General features: G+C 43.6%; 1 protein-coding gene across 1 annotated transcript in view; it reads left to right on the forward strand.

Moving 5' to 3' along the window:
* The first annotated feature begins 19,654 nt into the window (after positions 1 to 19,654).
* The window catches only part of LOC125721466 (NACHT, LRR and PYD domains-containing protein 3-like), a 233,140-nt gene continuing 225,209 nt past the window's right edge, over positions 19,655 to 27,585 (forward strand). Inside the window, exons 1-6 of the mRNA XM_048997391.1 lie at positions 19,655 to 19,771; positions 22,464 to 22,583; positions 23,111 to 23,224; positions 24,951 to 25,064; positions 26,541 to 26,604; positions 26,788 to 27,016. Of these exons, the coding sequence (XP_048853348.1) occupies positions 22,504 to 22,583; positions 23,111 to 23,224; positions 24,951 to 25,064; positions 26,541 to 26,604; positions 26,788 to 27,016 (601 nt within the window). The 5' untranslated portion in view covers positions 19,655 to 19,771; positions 22,464 to 22,503. The remainder of the gene's footprint in view (positions 19,772 to 22,463; positions 22,584 to 23,110; positions 23,225 to 24,950; positions 25,065 to 26,540; positions 26,605 to 26,787; positions 27,017 to 27,585) is intronic.

Consider the following 27,585-nt stretch of genomic DNA (forward strand, 5'->3'; position numbering starts at 1 on the left):
CTCTGGATGCAGGTTAACAGACTTAGCCATCTTGGGCTGCAGTACCTGAGGAGCTTCAGGTGGTCTGAATCAGTGAAGTCTACAAACTCTTTGTAGACTTCACATCTTTTTGCACTGAGAGATAGAAAATTACTCTGTTAGTGGTTGGAATTGTGAGTGAGTGAGTGTGTGTGTGTGTGTGTGTGTGTGTAAAGAATATGAACTGCAGGTCTACTAGGCTACCTTGTTCATGAGCTAGCCACATGCAATGTTGTTACATTGTAACACACACAACATTAGGCGAGATAAATATCAGGCCTATATGTATGCATTTACCTTTTATCAAAGTGGGTGTATATCCCCACCAGGATGTCTTCCACCGGTACCTGGGCTGCTCTGATGCCACAGCCAGTGGCCAGCTGTACCAGGTGGCAGATGCAGCCAAGGTCCTGGATGTGGGGCTGGCTGGTCTTCAGTCTGCTGATGACCGAGTTGTGTCGGCCTCTCATAACACTCGCATTATCAGAGTTAAAGGCAATCAGGTTATCCCATGGGATGCCTCTTTTTCTATTGGAAACAGGAAGCAATGCCACAAAACGTCTCAGACAAAATGTAAGGTTGTAATTAAATCCAAACTACTAAACATGTCAACAACACAGTGCAGTTCCCCTTACCTTAATGCCTCACTCAGCTTTCCATACAGATTTTCTGCATTTCCTACATTGCATGTAGGCATCTCCAGGAATCTTGTAGCGACCTGCAGAGTGGCCTCATGATAGAGTCTAGTCAGGATGACGAATTCTTTGTCTGTTGTTCTGTTGTTGGATTCGTCACACATCAGTGAAAAGGGCTGAGATCGGCATGTTTTGGCCAACTCATCCTGTAGTTCTGCTGCTATGGCACCTGTTGAGTGTCCAGTAATTATCTAGTAGCCTACAACATGCATGCCATGGGTTGATGCTCAAATGTTAGAATATTCAAACACATTTCAAACCCATTTTATACCGTTTTAGCAAACGTACAGTAGCCCAGCAGTAAGATAGGTAGCTAACGTTATATAGCTAACTTACCTTTGATGAGTTGAGTAGCCTTCGTTTTTCCCGTTGAGTTTTTTCGTGCAATAGCAGAGTCCGGGAACATGTCAGCTACACACTTGTTGAAGTCATCATGGAAGGAGAAAGGAATGTTGTTTTTGGCACACAGCATTGCCATTTTTACCTCTGCACTTGTGACCTGGTCTGCCTCAGTGGCATTTCTCGTCACAAATGCTGACATCGCCTGGGCATGTTTTTGTGCCATTAGCCCGCGCTTCTGCTTGGCGGATTTGTCATGCTGGCAACATCATTCCTTCCCCCGTGTGCGATGCTAAAGTCGCAGTTACACATTTTACAAAACGCGTGACTGTCCCCCACCCTGCTCTTCTTCAGAGAAATAAATTTGTTGTCCCATTGATCACGGTATTTACACGAGGGTTTTGGTTTTTTGGCAGGAGTGCCTTCCTTCTCTGTCCTGGCGTCCATCATCTGTCTGTTTTTTTCTTCTTTTTTTCCTGTGTTTTTTTCCCCCGTGTAGTAGGCTACTGCAGGTGGTAGTTATCGCGAGGCTAGTGACAGAGCTCAGATTTTGGGGGGGGTAACGCTTTTTTTTTTTAATAACGCAGGTTAAAATACGGGACATTTACGGGAAAATACTAATACGGGAGGACGGCGGGAAAGAAGGGTAAATTACGGGACTTTCCCGGCCAAAACGGAATACTTGACAGGTATGTATGAGTATTTATATAGTTATAATACAAAGTATTACTCATAGTTATTTGCACTATTTTTTTCTTTACCTTACCTTTATTCCTATTGTTGCACTGAGCATGTAAAGGACAAAAGAATTTCCCTCGGGATAAATAAAGTTTTTTCTTATCTTATCTTATCTACATAATCTTTCCCTGCGCAGACAAACAGGTCAACGCCCACTTTCTGATACGGTCAGTTGGGCACTGGGTGTGGCTTAAGTGGCTCAGCAGGTTGCTTGATTGATATCTCAGACATGTTCGGCAGTTCGACACCTCATGTGCTACATCCTGATTGATATCTCAGACATGTTCGGCAGTTCGACACCTCATGTGCTACATCCTGATTGATATCTCAGACATGTTCGGCAGTTCGACACCTCATGTGTTACATCTTGATTGATATCTCAGACATGTTCGGTAGTTCGACACCTCATGTGCTACATCCTGATTGATATCTCAGACATGTTCGGCAGTTCGACACCTCATGTGCTACATCCTGATTGATATCTCAGACATGTTCGGCAGTTCGACACCTCATGTATTACATCTTGATTGATATCTCAGACATGTTCGGCAGTTCGACACCTCATGTGCTACATCCTGATTGATATCTCAGACATGTTCGGTAGTTCGACACCTCATGTGCTACATCCTGATTTATATCTCAGACATGTTCGGCAGTTTGACACCTCATGTGTTACATCTTGATTGATCTGCGGCCAATATAACACCTCACATGCTCTTTTCCTACACTTTTCAATCCCGAGATTCCCTGCATGTATCTTCTTCAGCAGTTCTTTTCACATGCTTTTTGAGATGACTATCTTGCTACCTTTGTGGACAATGTCTCCCACCACTCACAGTTCTGCCCTGCAGTTCCAGTACTCTGTAATTTCAGGTGGACACTCCTGCTTAGTATTGGGCCATCCATCCACAGTAACTTTTTATTTATGAAGCATTTGGACATCATCATCATCATCATCATCGGAACCCTTTATTGCTGATGCAATATACCATGGCACCAGTCACAAGTACCGGTGAAGAGCAGGCCATCAACCGACCTTACATATACACAGACATCACAGTAGGGGGAAGACCGGCCGGGAGACAGGGGAAGTGAGAAGAATAGAAACAAGATAACATGGTGGGAGAGGAGGAGAATAAAAAAACACCCCCCAGAATGCACTCCAGTAGGGAGTACATTGTGGGAACCGAAAAAAACACCTCAGCAACATAAGCACATGGGCACTACACCTTACATAAAAATGACACGACTTGCAACGGGTAGCGGAAAGGGGTTGTGGAGGTGACCCAGCAGAGACAGACAGCCATCCGGTCCTGCTGCCATAGAAACGGCGCTGGTCAGACCCGCCTGTTCACGCTGGGGGTATGAAGCGGCGGAGGCGTGGGATGGGGGGAGGGTAAGTCCTTGGGATTGGGGGAGAGGAATGCAAGAGAGTCTCACTGCCTTGTTCTTCAGGGGGAGTTGTTAGTTCCAGCAGCAGCCTTGGCCAAGGCCAGTGCTGATATGGGGGAGCCAAATACTTGATAGAATAAGGTTGTTTGGGTTTCCATGCGGGGAGCTGAAATTTCCAGCTCCTCTAATGTCCACGCTGATCTCCGCCATCCAATAATTTTTGCAAAGCTGTTAGCTTCTCCACGATGTTATCCAGTTTGCGATCCATCTGCACAGTCTGAGTGCTAACAGCTCTGCCCACTCCATCAATCATTCCGGCCAGCCTAGTGGGGCTTTGAGAGGCTGTCACCGTCTTCTTCAATCTTTGATAAACCAGGGCAATGCCTAATCCAATCAGCATAATACCTGTAATCATGGTTCCGAATAAGTAAATGTCTTCAATGTCCTCCACGGAAAGAGCTGCCAGGCACACGACCCTCCACCGCTCCCATCCGTCCATCGTGTAGCCAGCTGCGTACGTTCCTGCAGGACAGTCAGGTTCCCCCGACCCTAGGCTTCTCGTCGAGAAGATGGTGTCAATTGCGTTGAGAGACCAGCTGATCAAATCCATAATTTTTCGTAGTTTGGAGAGCAGGGCTGAGAGAGTCTCTTCACAGACACAGTATAAGACAGTAGACTAGACGAGACGAGAGGAGCGAAGCAGGGAAGATAAGGGGAGGGAGAGGGTAAGAAGTGCGACCGCCTCCGTTGAGAGCCAAACGAGAATGAAAGAAAAGAAGGAAAATAAAAGGAACCGGTCTGAGGTCATGAGATACACAAGAAGACATTGTGACAAATTAACATACATTAATCGATCGTGTAATACCTCTCTGTTCAGTTATGTAAATGTCCACTTTCCCCACCTTGCCTCCTCTAGCTCTTTTTGGAATAAAGCATCTCCTCAAGGAGGTGTGGTTCTTTCACAATACCAATAAAGACCCCCAGAGTAGGGGTACCTTTTTGAAGCCAGTACTTTGTATCTGCCTTTATGCTCACTACCAGCAGGATCTTTAGGAGGTACTCCTCACCTTTACCTACTACCTCCGGGAGGCTCCCCGGGTACAGAGATGTGAATGTGACGTCAACATTAAACCCCAATACCTTTGCAATAATCACTACAACCTCCTTCCAAAAATTCTGAGTAAGAGGACACAGCCAGAACACTTGGGCGTGATCAACTAAAGTTTCTCCACATCCCCTCCAGCACCATCATTGTGTATCAGTTTGTTTGCCTTTTTGTTTTGGGGTAATAAAAAACTTATAATGTTTTTCCAGGAGAACCAGGGAGCTGGTGGTGGATGGCTGTGTTATCCAAGCGTTCATCCATGTGTCCTCTGATATTTCAGCGTCCAGGTCTTTCCCCAATGTTTCTTCACATAGGCAATAGTGTGCTTGTTTAATGAAAATATACCCTTGTACAGCCTGCCTACAAGCCCTTTACTCCTGCTGGACTTGTATGCATCGAAAAACAGCTGGATAACAATTGACAGATCTTTGTGGTCAGAGTCTTTAACCTCTTTACTAACATAATCATGGAGCTGTAAATATATGAATAAGTCCATAAGTCTGACACAGGTGATCAAAGCTGACCAGTCTCCAGTTTTTAACTATTTACATAAAGAAGTAACGTCAGCAAAAACCCACTGACTGTATCTAAAATCATACAGCGCCGGCTTGAAGTCAGGGTCACATGCCGGCCATTCGAACGATTTCATCTGTGTGTGAAGCTGAAAACGCTGAACAACCTCTAGCCACATTTTCAAAGATAAATTCACCCATTGACTGTCTGTCCATGGTTTTTCCTGTTTCCCACCAGTACGTCCTATGATTGACTGAATTGGTTTGTCTGTGAGAGAGGACTCTATTGTCTTCCATTTAGCTTCATAAGATAGATAGATAGATAGATAGATAGATAGATAGATAGATAGATAGATAGATAGATAGATAGATAGATAGATAGATAGATAGATAGATAGATAGATAGATAGATAGATAGATAGATAGATAGATAGAAAGAAAGAAAGAAAGAACTTTATTAATCCCTCGGGAAGGTTCCTCTGGGAAATTCTAGTTTCCAGCAGCAGTACACCAGCATATTACAAGTTATAAAAATACAATAAAAAATACAATATAAGAGAATTTAAAATACACGTACTAAAGTAAGAGCCAACATACAGATAAGGATACGAGTAGGGAGGGGGGTAAAGGAAAAACTATTCACAATAAAAGGGAAATAGAGGGATTTAGCAGCAGTTATGTAGAGAATAGATATTGCGGTATTGCACATGAGATTGCACAGTTATGTGGTCCATTGCACAGTCCGAATGTTCGATTGTCTGGTGCAATTTATTGTTCCTGTTTCTCCCCGTCCTACTCTGACCTCCTGTTTCCCCTCCTCCTCCTCCCCCTCAGTGAGGAGTTGAACAGTTTGATGGCGTGTCTTCAGTCAAATAAACTCCTAAATATTTCATTTTGTTTGAGTACCAATTGAAGTTGTTCCTGGAGATAAATTCCTGCGTCGGTGTGTAATTGAATGTCATGACCTGGGTATTGCTCACATTGAGAATGTACCCCGAGTATGTTCCAGAAAGTTCCAACATGCTCATTAAGACAGGGAGGCAAGATTCATTACTGTAACAAAAACATCATCTGCATACAGACTAACTTTATATTCATCTTCTCCAATAGTTATAACTGTAGGTTTTGTCTCCTCTCTTATTGCCTGAGCCAAAGGTTTAATAAATAGGTTAAAGAGGCTGGGGCTTGCAGGACAACCCTGCCTGCATCCCCGCTCTAAGGCAATAGCATCAGAGAGGCAGCCATTAACCTTTATTCTTGCTATTGGGGAAGAGTAGAGTACTTGAATGCATCTTATGAAGTTTAAAACCAAATCTTTCCATTGCTAAATAAAGAAATTCCCACCCAACAGAATCAAATGCTTTTTCAGCATCAAAACTTAGGACCATGGAGGTAAGTTTTTCTCTGTTTATATATTCTATAGTATGAAGAGCTCTCCTGATGTTGTCTTGTGTTTGTCTCTTACTGGTGAACCCAGTTTGGTCTACATCTATTAGCTGGGGCATTGCAATTTCCGATCTCTTTGTTAAGATGGCAGGGTATAATTTATAATCCGTATTTTACACACTAATGGGTCTATTTCCCGTACTTTCCCTCCTGTCCTTTCCCTCCTTGGGGATGACTGATATAAAGGCCTCTCTCCAAGATGGAGGAGGGGACCTCCATGTACATTTACATTCCAGTAAAGGTTACTGATAACATGCCTCTGAAGTTTGACTTTTTGCATCATTACAATACTTATAGTCAACTATTCATCATATCTTCCACTGCAGGAAATACATGTTAATGCTCAGCAGTGCACATATATGGTTTTTAATATTTTGCATTGTACTAAAATGCGTTCATTTTCAGTGGGCATATATGCGGCTGAAACAGGTAGCCTAATGCATCCCAAATTTTACAACATTTTAATATAACATCGTAGACATTAAAATGTTTTTTTGGGGAGGTGGGGTGGTGCACTATAGGCCCCTGTGGTGCGGCCTAAGCTCTCGTCCTTAATGCCATTTTTTCCCTTGTAGGATCACACATGCACATATCACAAAGCTTAAATTCCAGGTGGCCTGAGACAAGGCCTACCCTGGTACGAGAAGGCACACATCGACCTAGGCCCCAAAGGGGGGTTTGTGACCCCACACACATAGATAACCAGGGAGGCCAGCACTCCAACTTTTATTGCTCAAAGTTTTAACGACCTACAGACAGCAGAGTGGACCCCAAGGACAGGGGTCCCTCGACTTGGCACACAACCCCCTCCCCAGACATCCTGCCTTACATACCACTCACCGAACAGACCAACACCCCAAAGAAAGTTTCTTTTAAGTTTGGCTTTTGTATATCTGTATATGTATTTACTCTTGACTACTAGTCTTAATAGACAGATATGTACAGGTTATGTTCGAATGTGTCTTAACTTTTGGAGATTCTTTTTCTTTGTTTGACAAACCTTCTCCCCCCCTTTTCTTTGCCACATTCCTCGGCAACCCTTATCTGATCTTTGTATTCTACCATGCCTATCTAAGGGTAAGATGTGCTTATGACATGAGAATATGTCATATAATGTCTGTATGAAGGGTAATATCTGTTGAGGTACAACCTAAACCACCTGTACCATATACTGGTGTGAGTAAGGGAACATAACATAATGACATAATATAAGTAATCATTAATTAATCATACAGATGGTATTAGATGTGAACCGCTGGGCTGGTACGGCATGTTTGGTATCAAACCGAAGGAAAATCACTCCAGTTTCCAAATCTGGTCAGTGGTTACCACAAAAGTGGACATATCAAAAGTTATACCAGCCTAATGAAAATCACCATTACCAGAGAAGTCAGTCTGGTCATAAATCCCAAAAGGACTGATACAGACCCCCTTCCGAAAGCCCACCAAATGGATGGTCAGCGATTGGTCCAGGACTCGAATTCCTGGTCACTCCTAATCACGAACCTTACACTATAAAACCTGGCACCTCAGAACAAAGCCAGGGGGGAAAAGTAGAGAGAAAGGTGTAGAACATCAGCGGAGCAGAGGAGAGCGGAGGAGAGGAAACAAAGACCATCAGCCCAGGAGAAGAGAAGCCCACAAGAAGCCCTCCTGAAGCCTATCAGTGAAGACCCAACTGGACAAAGAACTGAAACTCAGCCCAAGCTTCACCAGGAGAGAGAATCAGAGGGCTCCACTCCAACAACCGCTGCAAACACCGCGCCTCCCTGAGAGCCATCACCCGTCAGCTCATCAGCCCCAGCAACCAACTGCCAAGACCCCCCCTCCCCCACTCTGCAACCAAGTAAACCAACTTCCTTTCATTTCTAATAACCTAAACTGTCCTATTCACCTGCTATATTCCTTTAGGTTCATATTTCCACAAACTGCTTGCTTTGCAGAACAGTTTTTCCCTTTTTAGGTTACTCCTTTTAAATCTGGTTATTGCATTTTCATGATTACATTGTTTGTGTCTATTCCGTTACTTCATGTTTATTGTTTGTTAGGTGTAATGTCTGTCTTATGTTAGTTGTAGGAATAAATGCATGTCTTTTACACAACTTCAGTCTCCGTCATTGAGTGCTCACAATAGTCCCTGCCTCTGTGCGATCTGGCTACTACGCTCTGAAACCTCAAACTCGCCTGAAATATCGCGAGACTCTTTCTCATCGGCCGTGAGGGGAGCTTCGCTACCGATCGTTTACATTACCTGGTGACGCAGCTCGCTGGACGAGCCTTCTATTCTAACCCAGGTTATTAAGCGATACTGGTTATTAATGAATCCCATTTAAGTCTCACATTAACAGACTCGCAATTGCGTTTGTGACCCAATTGAGTTTGGAGGAGCCGACCATTCGGCATAACAATTGGTTACTAATCAGCATTAAATTATAATTAATTAAAATTAATTAATTTCAAAACATATTGGTGGAGATATTAAAATTTACCTGAGCTAATAATTCCTACACCCTCTTACATTACTTTTATACTTTAAGTAGTTTTAAATCCAGTACTTTTACACTTTTACTTAAGTAAAAAGCTTGACTTGATACTTCTACAGAAGTCTTATTAAACCCTAGCATCTATACTTCTACCTGAATGTGTAATGAGTGTGAACACTATTGACAGCTCTGTCAAGGAGTAGCGCTGCAGCCGAATCATCATGCTTTGGATTCTCAGTGGGCAGTCAGTGAGTGGATTTTGAAACAATGCAGTCAGCGGCTTTCCATTATTTTTATTCTTAGTCACTAGTGAACTCATCCTGTCCAATTCCTCTTCCAGTGGCTTCTGAAGAGCAAATGTCACTTTCCGACATGGATTGGTGATTGGTGACACGTTTTTATCCACTTTGATTGTGTTCTCCAGGAAGACAACCAAGACCCTGAGAAATATCATTGTACTCCTTCATCAATTCATCATAATCAGTATCTTCATCGTTTTCCACTACCAGCACTCTCTTTACTATGTTCAGTCTCTAGCAAGCAGCCTAATATGGTCTGCACATTTACAGGCACCACCATGAATACTAGTGTATGCTCTCTATCCTTATGTGACACTTTTACCGTGCAGTTTCCTCTAACAGGTATCGCTGCTCCTGAGTATTCACTCACTTTCACTTTTGTTGCATGTAAGTTCGGTCTGGGTCTAATCCTGCTGAACGCCGCCTCTGAGATCACATGGGCCTGGGCTCCAGTGTCTAATTTCATTGCAACGTGTTTATCATTCACTTTCAGTGTCAGCATCCAGTCTTTTTTCTGTATTCCTCTCCATTATTACATCCACATAGAATTCCTAGGAGTCACTCTCATTCACTGTATGCACTTTGCTCCATTGTGCGTGATTCTTACACTGCCGTGTATAACGGAGATTTTTGTTGCGATTGTGACATACCTTGCCATGCGCAGGACATTTTCTGGGAGGATGCTGTGTGCCACATCGACCACATGTCTTCCCCAGTACATCTCTGTGTGCCGGTTTCCTTCCATCCTTCATATCTGTGGCAGTGCACTTTTTATCTGATCTGCGTTCATCTTTTCTTACTGCATCGACATTGCAGCTCTCTCTGAACATTTCTTTTGCTTGCATTCTCACCGTCTCTGCAGCTCTACATATACTAATCGCTTCTTCTAGGTTCAAGTCTTGTTCCCTTAGTAGCCTTTCTTGTAGAATATTATCTGGAATCTTGCAAACAAGTCTGTCTTTAATCAATGAGTCTGACAGTTCTCCAAATTCGCACATCTTACTTCTGTTCCTCAGCTCCGTCACATATTGATCGACAGTCTCTCCCGATTTCTGTACACATGTGAGAAACCTGCGTCTCAAAAGTCACGTTTCTGTTTAGGATACAGTAAGCCTCAAACTTCTCAAGTATTATATCCAACTTCATTTTGTCGTCTTCTGCTTGAACCTGAAAGCTCATAGACTTGTAACATTTCGTCACCCACAACATGCAAAAACACTTACGCCTTGGTGTTATCACTCTTCTCGTCTGCACCAATCGCCATTAAATACAATTGGAAGCTTAAATTTTCTCCAGATCTCAGCCACATTACCTGTCAGCCAGCGCTGGACTGGTAATCTGGCATACCGGGCAAATGCCCGGTGGGCCGACACACTTGGGGGCTGGTCGATTTAATATGAATTTTTTTTTTAATTGGCCAACGACCGGCCCATAAAGCAGGGACATCGGCCCATTGGTTCATTTTCTATACTGACACTGGGCTGGCCTAATCATCTCTTAACAGGCTCCACCCCTCCCCCTCTGTTTCTTGTGTCAGATGCAGTCAGTGGCTCAGAGCCAGAAATCAGTGGATTTAGGATGGAGAAGCAAAAGCGCAAGGGGGGTGCAGAGAAGTTGCGGGCCAAAAAAAAAATAAAAAATCTAGAGGTTGATGCCTCAACATGTGCAAAAATAACCGACATGTTTAGTGCTGTAGCTTCGGTTTCCAAGCCAACAGTAACGTTACCTGACGACACTAAACAGGTGAACATAGCACATGGAGGAGAGGTGACTAGTCATGGCGGCACCCAGGCAGAGGAGCAGGTGTCTGACAGTGAAGTCAAGGAGGGACAGAGACAGAGTGAGCAGGAGGAGTGTAGTTGAAACGGTAAGCATGGTAGCTACATGATTTAACAGGGAGGGAGTGTTAAACAGGGCGGATGCAGCAGGATAGCGTGTGTGGGCCTGGCTGGGCCTCGAGGAAGATGATGATTTACCTAAATTAATGAATATTATAATTAATGGTGGGCCGTTATCGGCGTTAACGTGCTGTGTTAATGCAAGACTCTTATTGCGCGATAAAAAAAATATTGCCGTTAATCTATTCACAAAGTTGGGAGCTGGGTCTTATACTATGCAAGCTATGATGAAAGAATGAAAAAGTATATCAAAGACATCGCATTCGGAAATTATCACAGAGGTTGTGAGAGAAAAACACAGACATAGCAGATTCGGAGGGGATTAAAATCACCAAGTACGTCTGTGAAACAAAACATTCTCTAACGACCCCCTGAAACACTAGTTACTTTTAATCATTATTTAGGTAGCACAGATATTCTGAATGTCTTTGGCAGAATTCAAATGATTAATTTCTAAATTAATCTAGATAAAAAAAAATAATCCATGCCCACCCCTAATTATAATAAAACAAACTAATCGTTGTCACTATTATAAAGTCTGTCATATTATCAGTCTGTTACTGCACTAGCGACTCAGTCAGCTAATGTCAAATTACACAGCATAAGCTATTTTGCATTGTTTTTGTAGCTAGGTTAGCAGAGTTAACTTATTCAATTGCAGCTTCTGCTGACTATTCTAATGGTGACCCTTTAAAACACATAACGGCCGTCGACAGCCCTTCTCTAGAAAAACTTAGATGATGCTATTTGATTATTTTAATTATTCAATCATTTCTCTCTGTCCTTATGTATAGTCAATTTTTGGGAATGGAACAGTAGATATGCATATCTACAGGGACCGCAACGGTGGTGTACTTGTTGGGTGTGTCCGACCGATTGTGGTGGGCCGGTCTAAGCGAAAATGCCAGGGCCCTTTTTTTGTCCCAGTCCAGCCCTGCTGTCAGCTGAAGGTTGGGTGGCGGTTGTAGCGTTTGCATATTCATTTTCTTGCGTTCATTATGCCCTTCTCTCTCTCCGGAAACTGACAGATCCTCTCTGCGAGTGACGCTAACGTGTTAGCTGACTGCTCACCACGACAGCATCTGAAGCTGCTCCTATTCCTCCGAAGCAGCTTTTAAAAACTCTCCCTCTCTTCAAGTCCAGCTTCTGACACCATGTTTAATTTGTTATGTGGTTCTTTGATAACCACAAGTTGGAATTAATTGAAGAAAGTGATATTTATCCGTCAGTTTCAATTACAGCAAGCTTACATGAAGAACACGGTATTTTCATCGAGCTTTTCGCCGATCCCACACGCATGCGCTATCTCACTCCCAGTCACATAGCTCCACACAGAACAGTCAAGTTATTATTTGTTCATATCATTACATTTGTAACCATGTCTGTGCAGTGTCTGATGTAGCCTGGGACCGCTGCAGTGTCTGATGTAGCCTGGGACCGCTGCAGTGTCTGATGTAGCCCGGGACCGCTGCAGTGTCTGATGTAGCCTGGGACCGCTGCAGTGTCTGATGTAGCCCAGGACCGCTGCAGTGTCTGATGTACCCCGGGACCGCTGCAGTGTCTGATGTAGCCCAGGACCGCTGCAGTGTCTGATGTAGCCTGGGACCGCTGCAGTGTCTGATGTAGCCCAGGACCGCTGCAGTGTCTGATGTAGCCTGGGACCGCTGCAGTGTCTGATGTAGCCCAGGACCACTGCATTGTCTGATGTAGCCTGGGACCGCTGCAGTGTCTGATGTAGCCCAGGACCACTGCATTGTCTGATGTAGCCTGGGACCGCTGCAGTGTCTGATGTAGCCCAGGACCGCTGCAGTGTCTGATGTACCCCGGGACCGCTGCAGTGTCTGATGTAGCCCAGGACCGCTGCATTGTCTGATGTAGCCTGGGACCGCTGCAGTGTCTGATGTAGCCCAGGACCGCTGCAGTGTCTGATGTAGCCCAGGACCGCTGCAGTGTCTGATGTACCCCGGGACCGCTGCAGTGTCTGATGTAGCCCAGGACCGCTGCAGTGTCTGATGTAACCCGGGACCGCTGCAGTGTCTGATGTAGCCCAGGACCGCTGCAGTGTCTGATGTAACCTGGGACCGCTGCATTGTCTGATGTAGCCTGGGACCGCTGCAGTGTCTGATGTACCCCGGGACCGCTGCAGTGTCTGATGTAGCCCAGGACCACTGCATTGTCTGATGTAGCCTGGGACCGCTGCAGTGTCTGATGTAGCCCAGGACCGCTGCAGTGTCTGATGTAGCCCAGGACTGCTGCAGTGTCTGATGTACCCCGGGCCCGCTGCAGTGTCTGATGTAGCCCAGGACCGCTGCATTGTCTGATGTAGCCTGGGACCGCTGCAGTGTCTGATGTAGCCCAGGACCGCTGCAGTGTCTGATGCACCCCGGGACCGCTGCAGTGTCTGATGTAACCCGGGACCGTTGCAGTGTCTGATGTAACCCGGGACCGCTGCAGTGTCTGATGTAGCCGAGGACCGTTGCAGTGTCTGATGTAGCCCGGGACTGCTGCAGTGTCTGATGTAACCCGGGACCGCTGCTGCATACTGCTCTAGGTCATGATGTTCAAAGACCTCTCAGTCTGTCACCTCAAAGCAGACCAGGCATCTGCTGACCATGTTTTAAGAGCTGTGGATGTGACTGTAGCACTTTTCCTGAGGGGGGTGTGAGCTGGTATTAGAAGCAAGGACAAATGTTCTGACTGGCTCAGGTGTGATAGCGGTTTAACCCAGAAGCCCAGTTTGATGTTTGAATAGACCTTATCCAGTGTGTTTACTCCCCTAGTGTCGCACGTCACATGCTGACAGAATTCAGGAAGCATTGTCTTTAGGTCAGTCTGGTTAAAATCCCCTGATACAACATGCACCACCGCAGGGTATCTGTTCTGTTGGCCGCTAATAATGTCATGCAAATGTCCAAGAGCCAAGTTAGCAATGGCGTCCGGTGGAATATACACAGCAGTCACCATGACAATCGTAAACCCCGAGGTAGGTAAAAGGCTCTGCATTTAACAGTCACAAGCTCCAGGTCCGTAGAGCAAAGGCTGCTTACTGTCACAGTGTTTTTGCACCAGCTGCTAATGACACAATCGCATAACCTCCCTCCTCTGCTCATACCCAAGTCTCTCGTTCTGTCATGATGATGTACTGTGTAGCCTGCTAGCTCAACAGCTGTATCCGGAATGGATGAACGGAGCCAGGTCTATGTGATGAGTAGAATGCAGCTGTCCTTCACCATGTTGTTGGTTGCAACCTGTAGCCTTAGTTCATCCATCTTATTAACAAGAGATCCTGCATCGGTAAGAAAAATGCTGGGAAGCGGCAGTTTATGTAGCTGCTCCAGCGCACCTGCCCTGCAGCCCCGCTTTTGCCTCCTCTGATATATTCATGAATCATGAATGTGATGTATTCAGAGGGGAAAGGAATAAAACCTGTAGTTTTTGTCTCTGTCATGTTAGAAAGCTGTAGATGCCCTCAGATCATTATAGGTGCCTACAGGAAGTGCACTGTATTGAAATAGTTTGTATTGCAAAAAAAACATACTTAACATAATTAAACATTTGCCTTTAAACAGATCCATTAAAGTCCACTGAACCTGACTTGACGGTGACATGTGGGGAAAATGCTCCCCCCACATTTAGCTTAAATGGGTGGGGGGAGGAGGGTACAGCAATGATAGATATGCATCATCTGGGCTCACAGAGCGTTTTAGTGCACGCTGGGAAACATCAGAAAGCCAGTGGGGGGCAGGTCGCAGGTGAGGACCTGACCCAGAGCCAGCAGCCTGAAAAGGCAGGGGAACCTTGGTGGGGGGGGGGGGGTGTCAGCAGGGACACAGCAGCCAAAAAACAGCCCTGCCAAAAAGCTCCCTAATATGTGGGGAGCGGGACCCCACTTCAGCCACCTTTCACTGACGGGGGGGCGTGAGATCCCTGTCTAGACGCGGGATGCGTGCAGAGCTGCCAGGACACTCGTTCCTGCTCATTAATGCTCATGTTTATTTATATTTACATTTTAACAATCCCCTCCTCCATTAATTCTGTGCCGCTGTCCTCCCCCATGGCCCTCAAATGTGTCACTTCCATCATAAAAAGCTGGTCTTCTTTGGACTGGGCCTGTATTGAAATTTTTGGGAGAATGGAAGGGTGCAGGAGAGCCCAGTAGGGCCATGATGCCAGGCTAAAATGTCCACTGGGATGGGGGGGCGGGGGGGTCCAGTGATCTGAGTGGCAAACAGCAGCAGCAGGGGTGTGTACAGTGGCGGGGCCAGAGGGACATCAGCCCCAGCTGATTGGCCTCTACAGCACCTCCTCTCCTGTCGCTCACCAATTCTAAACATATTACTGGCTAATGATAAAGTGGGGGGCTGCTGCATGAATTATAGCCCCCCTCGTGCCCCCCTTCTTAAAAACACCCTGGAATCACCCAGAACAGTGGGTAACATGTAAGCACTGGTACCGTGTGCCACAGTACCAGGCTGCCATGGAAACCGCAGCCAAGGAGCCCAGGAAATGGGCCTGACAGGAAGGTAAGAGCAGGAACGTGGTCCTTTCCTCCAACACCATTAATCACTCAGTGCTGAGAGCATCTGGCTTGGCAGTGGTCCTCTGCTCCATGCTTCTCGCTTAGGTAAAGCCCTGGATAATGTGCCTGACAGGAAGGTAAGAGCAGGAACGTGGTCCTTTCCTCCAACACCATTAATCACTCAGTGCTGAGAGCATCTGGCTTGGCAGTGGTCCTCTGCTCCATGCTTCTCGCTTAGGTAAAGTCCTGGATAATGTGCCTGACAGGAAGGTAAGAGCAGGAACATGGTCCTTTCCTCCAACACCATTAATCACTCAGTGCTGAGAGCATCTGGCTTGGCAGTGGTCCTCTCCTCCATGCTTCTCGCTTAGGTAAAGCCCTGCGAAAGAGAGATTGATTTTCCACATTTGGGCGGGAGTTAAGTTAGAGCGGAGCGGACACTGGACACTGGACACTGGACACTGGACACCGCGCACCTCTGTCAATGAGAGGCTTAATAGCCCAAGGACAAAAATAAATAAAACAGCTTCCTTTTTCATTGTCACACACTTCTCCAGATGCGACTGAGCTGCCAAGGCAGCGGTGAGGAAACGCGTCGGCACGATACGGACACCCCTGTGTCTCCGCCCTGGAGGCCGGCGGGGGCACTGCGGAGATTTGAGGGACCCGGTTGAAGTACCGCGATGCTGGATGCCATCAGCACCCGATATGTCAGCATCAGATTGTTATTTGTGTTGGTTAATTTGGTTAAAAACTACCCCTGAAATCATTACAATGTGTATTACCCCATGGCTGATCAGTATTATATTTCAAATGGAAAGCCTTCATCCATCCATCCAGGTCTGGTCAACCCTACAGACGACACATGCGGTCGTTGGGGTGTTATCCTTTGAAGAGGTGCAGACTTAGCAAACTGGCCCCTCCCTCCTCCCCCCCTTACCCAAGACCAAATGAAACTGGGCAGTAGAGTTTGCTAGGGTGCCACACCCTAGCACAACCAGCACTGGGCCCAGCCAGTGTCCATGTTATTTACCCAGTACAGGATCTCAGTGAACCATAGAGCCTAAGAGAATCCTGTCCGGGCCTGAAATTAAAGCTCAAGGCGACTCGTACCCGAGGCCTTGAGACCAAAGCTGATCTGGCCCCAGTAATACTAGCAAGTCTAAAACCCGAATCAGACCGGAACCTGAAATTTTGGAAATACTAGTCATATGCTTATATGGAGACAATTGTGAGCTTTTGCTGTATTTCTTCCATTGCTAGTGGGATACTAGCCATGTAGCTGGTGGGCGAGAGAGAAAGGGGGGGGAGCGGGGGGATGTGTGTTGGGGGGGGCATGGAAAGTGATAACGAGCAAAAGCCTCAGCAAGCACAAAAAGTGATTTGCACATTAAAATAATAATAATAACTAACCTGAACCCGAAGCCAAAGGTAAATGACTGACCCAGACCTGGTCCAAGACCCAATACTTTGTCTGGGCCTGTTGGGCTCGGATTGGGTTGGATTGCAGAACCGACCCCAGAAAAACCTACCCCAGAAGTCTACACACACAGTCACAAAATAAGGACAAATTGTGCTGTGGAAAGTGCTGTGGAATTGTAATAAAAATATATTCCACCAGGGCGGCATGGTGGTGCAGTGGTTAGCACTGTTGACTCACACCTCTGGGACCCGGGTTCGAGTCTCCACCTGAGTTACATGAGTGTGGAGTTTGCATGTTCTCCCCATGCTGAGTCCACATGTTGCCTCCTGTCCAACAAAAAACAGACTTGATAGACGTGTGATTCGTCTGAATATCTGCATGAAATACAGACGGATGGAAGCATAAATACCACCATGCCGTCCTGGTGGATCTACGTAGCACCATGGATGCAGATCATGGTGGAAAAGCTGCTGTTCTGACACAGCGAACAAGGTGAAGAAGGCATCCCCTGGGCATGTGAGTCCTGACTCAAAGATCTACATGGCGGATGTTGGGGGGGCAGGACTGTACCGTGAGGCTCTGTCGCTGAAATAGCCCCCGATGACCCTTCCGCAGTGTGTTTTTTGACAGCTTTGCGAGGTCGGCCTGTTTAGTCTCTCAGAGGTTTGTCCTGACTGCCAAGGAATGTTGTTGGTCACGGGCGAAGGGAAATCAAAAAGCCATTTGAGGCCTGATTAACTTCACTTCCTCTACTCGCAGGGACCGTTTCGCTTCTCCCTCCCTCCGCTGCTCGCCAGCGTCCGCTGTGAAGCTTTCGGCCGGGTCCGACGTGCACAGACTGCGGTTTCTTGGAATCCTGGACCGTGAGCTCAGGCGCCGCTGCGTCATGCCTCTCGGTGACTGAAGAGTCATGTGATAGAAAATTCATGATTATGCTAATCAGTAGCCTCGTGCCCATTGCTTCCGGGATAGGCTCCGGACCCCCCGCGACCCAGTAGGATAAGCGGTTTGGACAATGGATGGATGGATGCTAATCAGTAGCCTCGTGCCCATTGCTTCTGGGATAGGCTCCAGACCCCCCGCGACCCAGTAGGATAAGCAGTTTGGAAAATGGATGGATGAATGGATGCTAATCAGTAATCAATAATGGAATATAGATGATTATGCAAAATGCATACCTAATCAGTAATTAACAATTGAGTGTATAATGGTGCTGTTGATTTACACATAATAGTTGAAACAATATAATCCTACTTGAATGATTTGAATGTATCAAACAATAATGCAAATTTGCTTAAGTAAGGGATTTCTGTTTTCTATGAAGGAACTAACATGTTTGCCAAAATCCAGCTTGTTCAGCAAGGGGCCCGGGTCAAGGTGAAGGCATGACCTGAGAAGTAAGCTGTTGCAGAAGATATTATAAAATGCATGCATGGTATTGGATAAGGAGTAATGTAGAAAAAGAGAACAAGGGACACATATGGGAAGTGAGATAAAGTAAGTGGATATAATTAACTCGACTCAGAATGATATTGTAAAAGGAAAGTTCCCGAATAGATGGACTTGTTCTGAGATGACAGGTGGGCCTCAAACAAGCAGAAGTAACTGGTGTCTCCAGATATCCGACCTTTCCTTGAACTGTCTGATCTTTTCTTCAACTGTCTGATCTTTTCTTGATTTGTCAGATGACTGGTGCATTTTTGGCTATTAGAGGCACTTGTTGTTCGGGTAGCAGAACACGAGACGCATGATTGCTGAGTGTCTGTTCCTTTTTTTGCTCATCGGATAATAAAGATTGTCAAACACTTAAACATCCGACTTCAAGAAATTTATTAAACAGTCGATACCTATGAAGCTGTAATGTTTTAATCTCTGCGTTTGCCGCCTGGTCTAACAGGCCATCGCAGGAATAACGGCTTTGGGAAAAATCTTTGAGATTTGATTAATATCAACAGATTCTTTCCTAATGAAAAGCTGCATCACATATAACTGATCCTGACTGAGCGCAAATTTAGGTGTGTGACCTTTTCTGATAAATATGAATCATTAAAAACTCTTACCTTATTAATATTATAACAAAACTGATGTTTACATCCATCCATCCATCCATTTTCCAAACCGCTTATCCTACTGGGTCGCGGGGGGCTGATGTTTACATTTCACCCAAAACCAAATGATTTCTGAATTATTACGTTTTTTTATATAAAATCTAATTTTTCAGTTATTATTCTTCTTTATTGGAAAATTAATTTGGCCCATCTGCTCCTATTCGAAATTACTCTGTATTAATGATGCTTTTTGTTGGTTTTGTATGTGTGTCTGTCAACAGCAACATAACGTGATTATGATGTCATTTAGAATTGCAGAGAAACTGAACTCAATAACTAACGATTTCTATTGGAAATACAAAACACGCAGAATCAAACTAATGATTCCCCTGGGAATCAATGGGCCTTTTCTTTTGTTGGCCGCCGTTTGCTCCGCGGTTCTACACTCCATGTGAAACAGCAGACAGTCATGGGGAAACATAAAACATAATACTTGTGTGAGCAGCTTGTCACTGGCCCTTCGGGGGGGGGGGGGGGGTAGTGTGCAGATACTGCAGATGAAAGAAGAATCATGCAGTGGGAGATTAAGGGGTGACGGCCCTCCACATCCAGATCGGATCTCCCGCGGGGGGGGGGGGGCTCATTTGGATGCTGCGTGGGGCGGGGCTAAGATCCTACGGCGCGACATGGAATCCACGTCCATTTCCGCTTTGACAGCTTCCGCGTTTGATATGAAGCTGATATAACGACTTCCTGTCTGTAAATGAAAGTGAAAGCGATTTAAACCTGAAGTCGCCATTTTGTCAAGAAACACGAGTATGATTCGGGAAAAATAAAAAGATATTTTTATTGCCAGGTAAGATTATACTCAACAGATTAAACTAATAGTAAAATATACTATTTAATAGTTCTCAACGTAATTAGTTGTTAAATATACCTCCGTGCATTACATGGTAAGTATAAAGGTGTCACAGAATATTTTGAATTTTCTAATGTAAAGCGAATTTAATAACAATAATAATAATATTTAATTATTTACGCTCAATCCTGATTTCGCCTAATATACAGCGTCACTTAAACATGTACATGGGGTAGATTATAATACTTTGAAGTTACATTAAGCTTGTTTTAAGATGTTGGGGATAACTGCTAGCGTGCCGAAGAACCCGGGTTAAACTCAAGGCTTAATATTTTATGAAACAAGGCTAAACCACGGCATTGCTGTATTTCTTCTTCGCTTTTTTCTTAGTTCATAAACAGCTTGGTATTTTTACGTAAAGACAGGCTTAGCGCCGGACGGATTAGGTAGGACGATGCATCGTTTAGGATAAATAAATTATTTAAAATGGTATGAAATTAGATAGATAAATGTACTTACAGGGTTTCTATGCAGTACGGAAAAGTATGAAGTTTGATTTTGGTGTTTTCCAGGTGTGGATAAGTACAGTCGTGTGAAAAAATTTGGACAACCCATGAAATATTTTATTCTTTATTAAGAAATATCAAGATTAAATCTTCTTTCAAATCTGTAGATAAAGGTGATATAATTGCATCTCGTATGCAAAAACATAAAAAACATATTCATTTATTTAACAAAGGAAATTTACTAAGATGCCAATTCCTACCAAGGAAAAAGATAGCTAGTATTTCCTCCTTTGGCTGAAATAACCTCAGTGAGACGTTTCCTATAACCATCTATCAATCTCTGATTCGACTGGCAGAAAGTACCCCCCCCCCCTCTCCAGTGCAGAATTCCTTAAGCTGTCTGATGTTTGAAGGGTGTCCTGCATGCACTTCTGCTTCAAATCACCCCACAGCATCTCAGTAGGATTCAGATCCGGGCTTTGACTTGACCATTCCAGAACTCTCCATTTCTTTCTTGTAAGCCATTCCTTGGCATATGCACCTCCTGATATGATGAAGACTTCATAGTGGATTCTATGATGGTGAGCTGGCCAGGTTCTGCTGCAGCAAAGCAGCCCCAAACCATGACATTTCCACCCCAAAGCTTCACAGCTGGTATGAGGTTCTTTTGCTCAAAAGCTGCCTTTGGTTTATGCCAAACATGTCTTCTGTTACTGCGCCCAACTAATTCAAAGTCAGATCCATCTGTCCAAAGCACATTGTCCATTAAGTCCCAGTCTGTGTCTTGATGGTCTCTGGCAAACTTCAGTGCTGCTCAGATGTGTTTTTGACAGCAGGGTTTCCTCCTTGCACAGCTCCCATGTAAATCAAACTTGTGCATCTCTTTCTGATGCTAGATGCATGTACCTTGACATCGGCTGTGGCAGGAGCTTCCTGTATGACTCGTGATGACCTTTTATGGCTTTTGGAGATGTCATTCAGCATCTTGCCATCTGCTCTTGGGCTGAGCTTGCTAGGACAGCCTGCCCTGGCCATGCTGGCAGTTGTTTTAAATGTGAACTATTGTGAAAATTATTTTCCGGACAGTGGAATGGCTGATTCCAAACTCTCTCGAGATCTTTTTCTATCCTTCCCAGACTCACATGCATCTACAAGCTTCTTCCTGAAGGCCTCAGAGAGCTCTTTGGATCTCACATGGTGATATCACTCATTTCCACAATCAAGGGCAAACCAGACTAAATGTCTGTGGTTTAAATAAGACAGGCTCCACCAAAAAGCTCTGTAACGATGTTCTCACCATCTTCACCTGATATGGTGCCACCTGAATCTAACTCTAGGCATTTTAAATAGTGATGAATGTGAGGGGGTCCTCACTTTTTCCTCAGTGGAAAAATTAGCATCTTAGTCAATTTCTTTTCATAAATAAGTGAATTTGTTTTTTGTTTTTGCAAAGATGATGTCATTACATCACCTTTATCTATATATATAGCTTGAATGAAGTTTTCATACTGATATGTTGATATTAGTTAATAAAGAACTAAATATTTAATAGGGTGTCCTAATTTTTTCATGTGACCGTATATATATATATATATATATATATATATATATATATATATATATATATATATATATATATATATATATATTTATTAATTTATTTTTTCATTTCAACAAATTGGCCTGTAATATATTTTTAAAATGTCTGAATTTACTTATCAATGTTTTTGATGAAATAACTGATGTGAGTTAATAGCCACCTACCAGCCAATCAGAAAATAGCACCTGTTTTTTTCGGGGTAAATTCCATGATAAGTTACACATGATCGCTGCAAGAACATTATTACATAGATGCGCGCATGGAGTGCAGACAAGGTGGGAGTGGAAGAGCAGGATCCGATGTTCTGACGGCTTCTGCTCCCTTGTCGAAATGTGGTACTGTAACGCACACTGATGATTGCATTGTTTGACCGAACACCGGTAAAGATTTAATTTGGCAATACAATATCAGTGTGGAAAGTTATACTTTATTGTGCAGGACAGTTGGAATTATTCAAGTAGTCACATTTGCATTACATGAAATGATATTCCATAATAATGACTAATGAGAATCACAATGGTATTACGAAATACAATTTAAAAATTATACGTAAGATGTATCTATTAACTCTTCATGTTCACAGAGGCCCCAGCAGGAATCAACTGGCCCTGATTGGCACAGTAATGGAGAAGGAGAGAGGAAAACGAAGAGCTGCTTCTGAAAAGCGCCCCCCTGTGGGGTGTAAGAGAAAGAACCCTGAGAGGTAACAGTGGTACAGCCCACTAGCATGCATGTGTCTCTGGGTCTATAGTCAGGCCATAGCATAAAAGTAAACTGGGCTCCTAGCAAGGGCTGGTCAGTGGGCAGCACTTTAATATGTGTAGCTTAATAAAAATACCTCGCCATCTTCTGTCTTCACCGTCTTCTTCCACAATCAGCCAGTTCTTTTATAATAGAGGCAAGTAACAGACCATCCCTCCTGTACAAAATGGCCACATAACAAAGCCAAACTAACAAACAAAAACATATATAAACAGGTAAAAAGGAACATCAGCCAAGTCTAGTTGTGGAGGTTTTTAACAGTGATGCTAAAAGTTTCATATAATATCTAAATTTTAGATAAGACAATTTCCTTAAAAGCTGACTGTAAATATGTCTGTTTACATCGAGCTTCACACCATATCAAAGTACATGAAGGCAGAGCAGAAGGCTAAACAGCAGTGTGATGCCGTCCCCATTGTATGAATTATATTTATACCATGAGGGTTTGTTTCCTCTCGCTGCCCACAGTGTCCTGATGAAGAGAGCAGACTCCCCTGTACCCAGCTGTGTTTCCCTGAAGAGTGACTGGTCAATGGAGCCCCCAATCGCCTTCAGAGAGGGACCTTTTCCTACAGATCAAAGGTAAATGTACATTTAAACAAACACTGTAAATGACATTCAGACTCTCAGTCAAATGGCACAGAGACACATACTGTACAAGCTATGAGGAAATAACATATTTATAATGAATGCAGCAATATTTTCCTTTAACAAATTTCACCACCTTTGGCAATTCAAACAAAAGTTTTGTCTGTATTCTATATAAATAACATCTGAGGTAAATGGATGAGGATTACTGTAACACCTGACTTTCTGTGAGCTGGAATTGGAAGTTATTTAATCGCAAAGTGGATTTTAAATTTCAGTCCTCAGCACAGAGCTGGAAAAAACCTTTTGGTTTGCCTGTTTCCCCCTGCATGTCCATTAAAGAATGACAATAGATTGTCGCCTCGTGAGACGGATGCTTCTGTTTTGATAACAAATAATTTCACTCTCATGAATTCATTAGATCATACTCAGATGAAGGCTTCAGTTTAACATGTTTAATCAAACTGAGTAGCTTAAACAATAAACTACTATCATCAGACAAAAAAGAGAAAGACTATTGGTTTCTTTGCCAAAGGTGACGTTTAAATACTTGCTGATTCAGATCATAATTAATGTGACACTGTAGTGGTTCTCATCCCCTGAGTATAAAATAAGATGATTTGTTGATCCCAGGGTTAAATTCTCTTGCGTTCAGCAGCAAAGTGCACAGATACAAACATACAATGTAAAACAAAGACAACGTGCAAAGACAACAGATATAGTGCAAGTGAGTAAATATTTATAGAAGTAAACAAAATTTCTGTAGGATAACAAGTTTAAGAAGTACACAGTGCATAATGAAAAAATCCTGAAAATACAATATTGTTCAAGAAATAAATATAAATGTATATTATTTATATGATTATAAACAGAGAGCAGCTTTTACCACATTAAAATTGGACGTTACCGCTGGCTGTGGGGTCTGCACATCGACAGCAGGCATTGTGGTGTCTAACGGCAGCAGGCAGGAAAGATCCCCAGTAGCGCTTCTTAGCTCACGGTGGGGGAATGAGCCGGTGGCTGAAGGTGCCCCAAGATAGCGCCCCCTGGAGCCTCGGCTGGGTTATGGACCGGGCCAGTGGGGCCAGTGCCCTGGGGCCTCAGGACATTAGAAGCTGTGAGTGGCAGCATTTATAGTGCAAGCCATGAAATGCGCCCCCCTGTGGGGTGTAACAGAAAGAGCCCTGAGAGGTAACAGTGTTACAGCCCACTAGCATGCATGTCTCTCTGGGTCTATAGTCAGGCCATAACATAAAAGTAAACTGGGCTCCTAGCTGGGGCTGGTCAGTGGGCAGCACTTTAATATGTGTAGCTTAATAAAAAGACCTCGCCATCTTCTGTCTTCATCGTCTTCTTCCACAAACAGCCAGTTCTTTTATACTAGAGGCGAGCAACAGACCATCCCTCCTATACAAAATGGCCACATAACAAAACTAAACAAACAAATAAAAATATATATAAACAGGTAAAAAGGAACATCAGTCAAGTCTAGTTGTGGAGGTCTTTAACAGTGATGCTAATAGTTTTATATAATATCTAAATTTTAGATGAGACAATTTCCTTAAAAGCTGGCTGTAAATAAGTCAGTTTACATCAAGATCTTCACAGCATATCAAAGTACATGAAGGCAGAGCAGAAGGCTAAACAGCAGTGGGATGCCGTCCCCATTGTATGAATTATATTTATACCATGAGGGTTTGTTTCCTCTCGCTGCCTACAGTGTCCTGATGGAGAGAGCAGACTCCCCTGTACCCAGCTGTGTTTCCATGAAGAGTGACAGGTCAATGCATCAACCACTCGCCTTCAGAGAGGGACCTTTTCCTACAGATCAAAGGTAAATATACAGAGCCGATATACAGAGCCGAGAGGTAACCCTGTAGGTGCTGAAGGACAGATTCGGCCCATTAGTCCTGTAGGTGCTGAATTTAACCAACAAACTATTTAACCAGTTTCTTGACTGAGGATTGTGAATCAGATGCTGGTATTTAGCTCTGCTAAACAAGTGAATCACTGTAAATGTCAGTGGGTACAAAGGGCTGCATAGAAAACTGTCCTTCCTGCCTGCTGTGTCTCTGTGTGCTGGAGCCTGATGTCACTGGTTCTCTTCTGCTGTCATGAGAGAATCAGGAAGCCGCCCCAGTGAATAAAGCTTAACATGGCAGATACATCTTTCCAAACTACAACCCCAATTCCGAAAATGTTGGGACGTTCTGCAAATTGTAAATGAAAACAGAATGCAGTGATATGGAAATCTGATAACCCTATATTTTATTCATAATAGAACACAGAAAACATATCAAGTGTTTAAACTGAGAAAATGCATCATTGTAAGGAAAAAATAAGTTAATTTTTAATGTCGCAGCAAAAACACGTCTAACAAAAGTTGGGACAAGGCCATGTTTACCACTGTGTGGCATCTCCTCTTCTTTTAACAACAGTCTGTAAATGTCTGGGGACTGAGGAGATCAGTTGTTTGAGTTTTGGGAGAGGAATGTTGTCCCATTCTCGTCTGATACAGGATTCTAGTTGCTCAACTGTCCTAGATCTTCTGTGTCATATTTTTAATTTTATGATGCACCAAATATTCTCAAAGGCTGAAAGATCTGGACCACTGGCAGGCCAATTCGGTACCCAGACCCTTCTTCTACGAATCCATCATGCTGTAATTGATGCAGTGTGTGGTTTGGCATTGTCATGTGGGAAAATGCAAGGTCTTCACTGAAAGAGACGTCGTCTGGATGGGAGCATCTGTTGCTCTAGAACCTGGACATACCTTTCAGCATTGATGGTGCCTTTCCAGATATGCAGGCTGCCCCTGCCATATGTACTAATGCGCCCCCACACCATCAGAGATGCTGGCTTTTGAACTGGGTGCTGATAACACGCTGGGTGGTCCTTCTCCTCTTTAGTCCGGATAACATGGTGTCCCTGGTTTCCAAAAAGAATCTCAAATTTAGATTCGACTGACGACAGAACAGTTTTCCACTCAGCCGCAGTCCATTTTAAATGAGCTTTGGCCCAGAGACAGTGTATAAGTATTTGAAAATTGTTCCTTCAGCTGTTGGGTTTTTGTACCACTAACTTTTGCAGCCTCCTATTGCCCTCATCCCAACATTTTTGAGACGTGTTGCTATCATGAAATTCAATATCATCCAATATTTCTCATGAAATAGCGAAATTTCTCAGTTTAAACATTTGATATGTTTTCTATGCTTTGTTATGAATAAAATAATTAATGGGGAACTTTTCCGTCTTTCTGTTACATTTGTGTAGATGAACTGAGGTCTTTAAGTTTCTGCTTAATTCACAGAGACCAAATGGAAGAATGCAGTTCAAATCGACATGATAAATTGAGTTTATCATCCATATTGAAGGTTTGTATTTATTTCTGATATATGTTTTCTTGGCTGTTATGTGAATTAGCTTATATTTTATACAGCTGTATAATAAGAAATTCATCATCTTAAAGGAAATATGTTTTAAACTATGATTCATAAGTGAAACTCTGAAAAGGTTTGGTGTAAGTAGCAATAATTAACTCTGACTGTTTATTTTAGTCGCTAGAGGAAAAAACCATGAAGTTCCTAAAGGACGAGCTGAAGACGTTTGTGAGGCACCTAGATCAGAATTACCCAGAATGCTCTGAGCCTCAGCTGGAGGAGGACAATGACCTGGACTGTGATGGTCAGATGCAGAAGACCAGTGTTAGAGAGGTAGCTCTGAAGATCACACTGTACATCCTGAGGACCATGAAGCAAAATGATCTTGCTGACATGCTGGACAAGAGTAAGAGCTTTATAACATTATGTACATGTACAATATTGTGCAAAAGTCTTAGGCAGCCAGAGAAAAGGATGTTTAAATGGTCTTCATGTTGGTGTAGAACTACTATAATATGTATGTCAAAGTGTGTTTGCCATTTCAGAACCTCTCCCAAAATCACCCTAATATTTGCAGAAATCGTGCAGTATATCCACATATTTTTTATACTTTACCACAACACACCTCATGTGACTGATCAATATCTCATTGAGTTTTAAACTATTTTAATTAATTAATGAAGTGAGCTGGTGGTGAAATTTAACAAATACATGGACTGGCTGTGGTGCCGCTGAGGAGAGGTTTGGGAAATGAAAAGGGGTTTTGTAGTTTTTTTTGGTTCTGAGCAGATATACACTTACTACCCAGATAAATGGCTTTAAACATTTCCTTTGGCTGCCTAAGGCTTATTCATGGTCCTGTATGCGGTGTTCCAGTAAAATACACATGATAAAACTTTCAGTTTCACATTCACAGTCACAGGGAAACATCTGGATATGTATGTGTGAAAAAGTGTGTTTTTGGAAAATATTCTT

Source organism: Brienomyrus brachyistius, unplaced genomic scaffold, assembly GCF_023856365.1.
Source record: "Brienomyrus brachyistius isolate T26 unplaced genomic scaffold, BBRACH_0.4 scaffold33, whole genome shotgun sequence".
NCBI lineage: Eukaryota > Metazoa > Chordata > Actinopteri > Osteoglossiformes > Mormyridae > Brienomyrus > Brienomyrus brachyistius.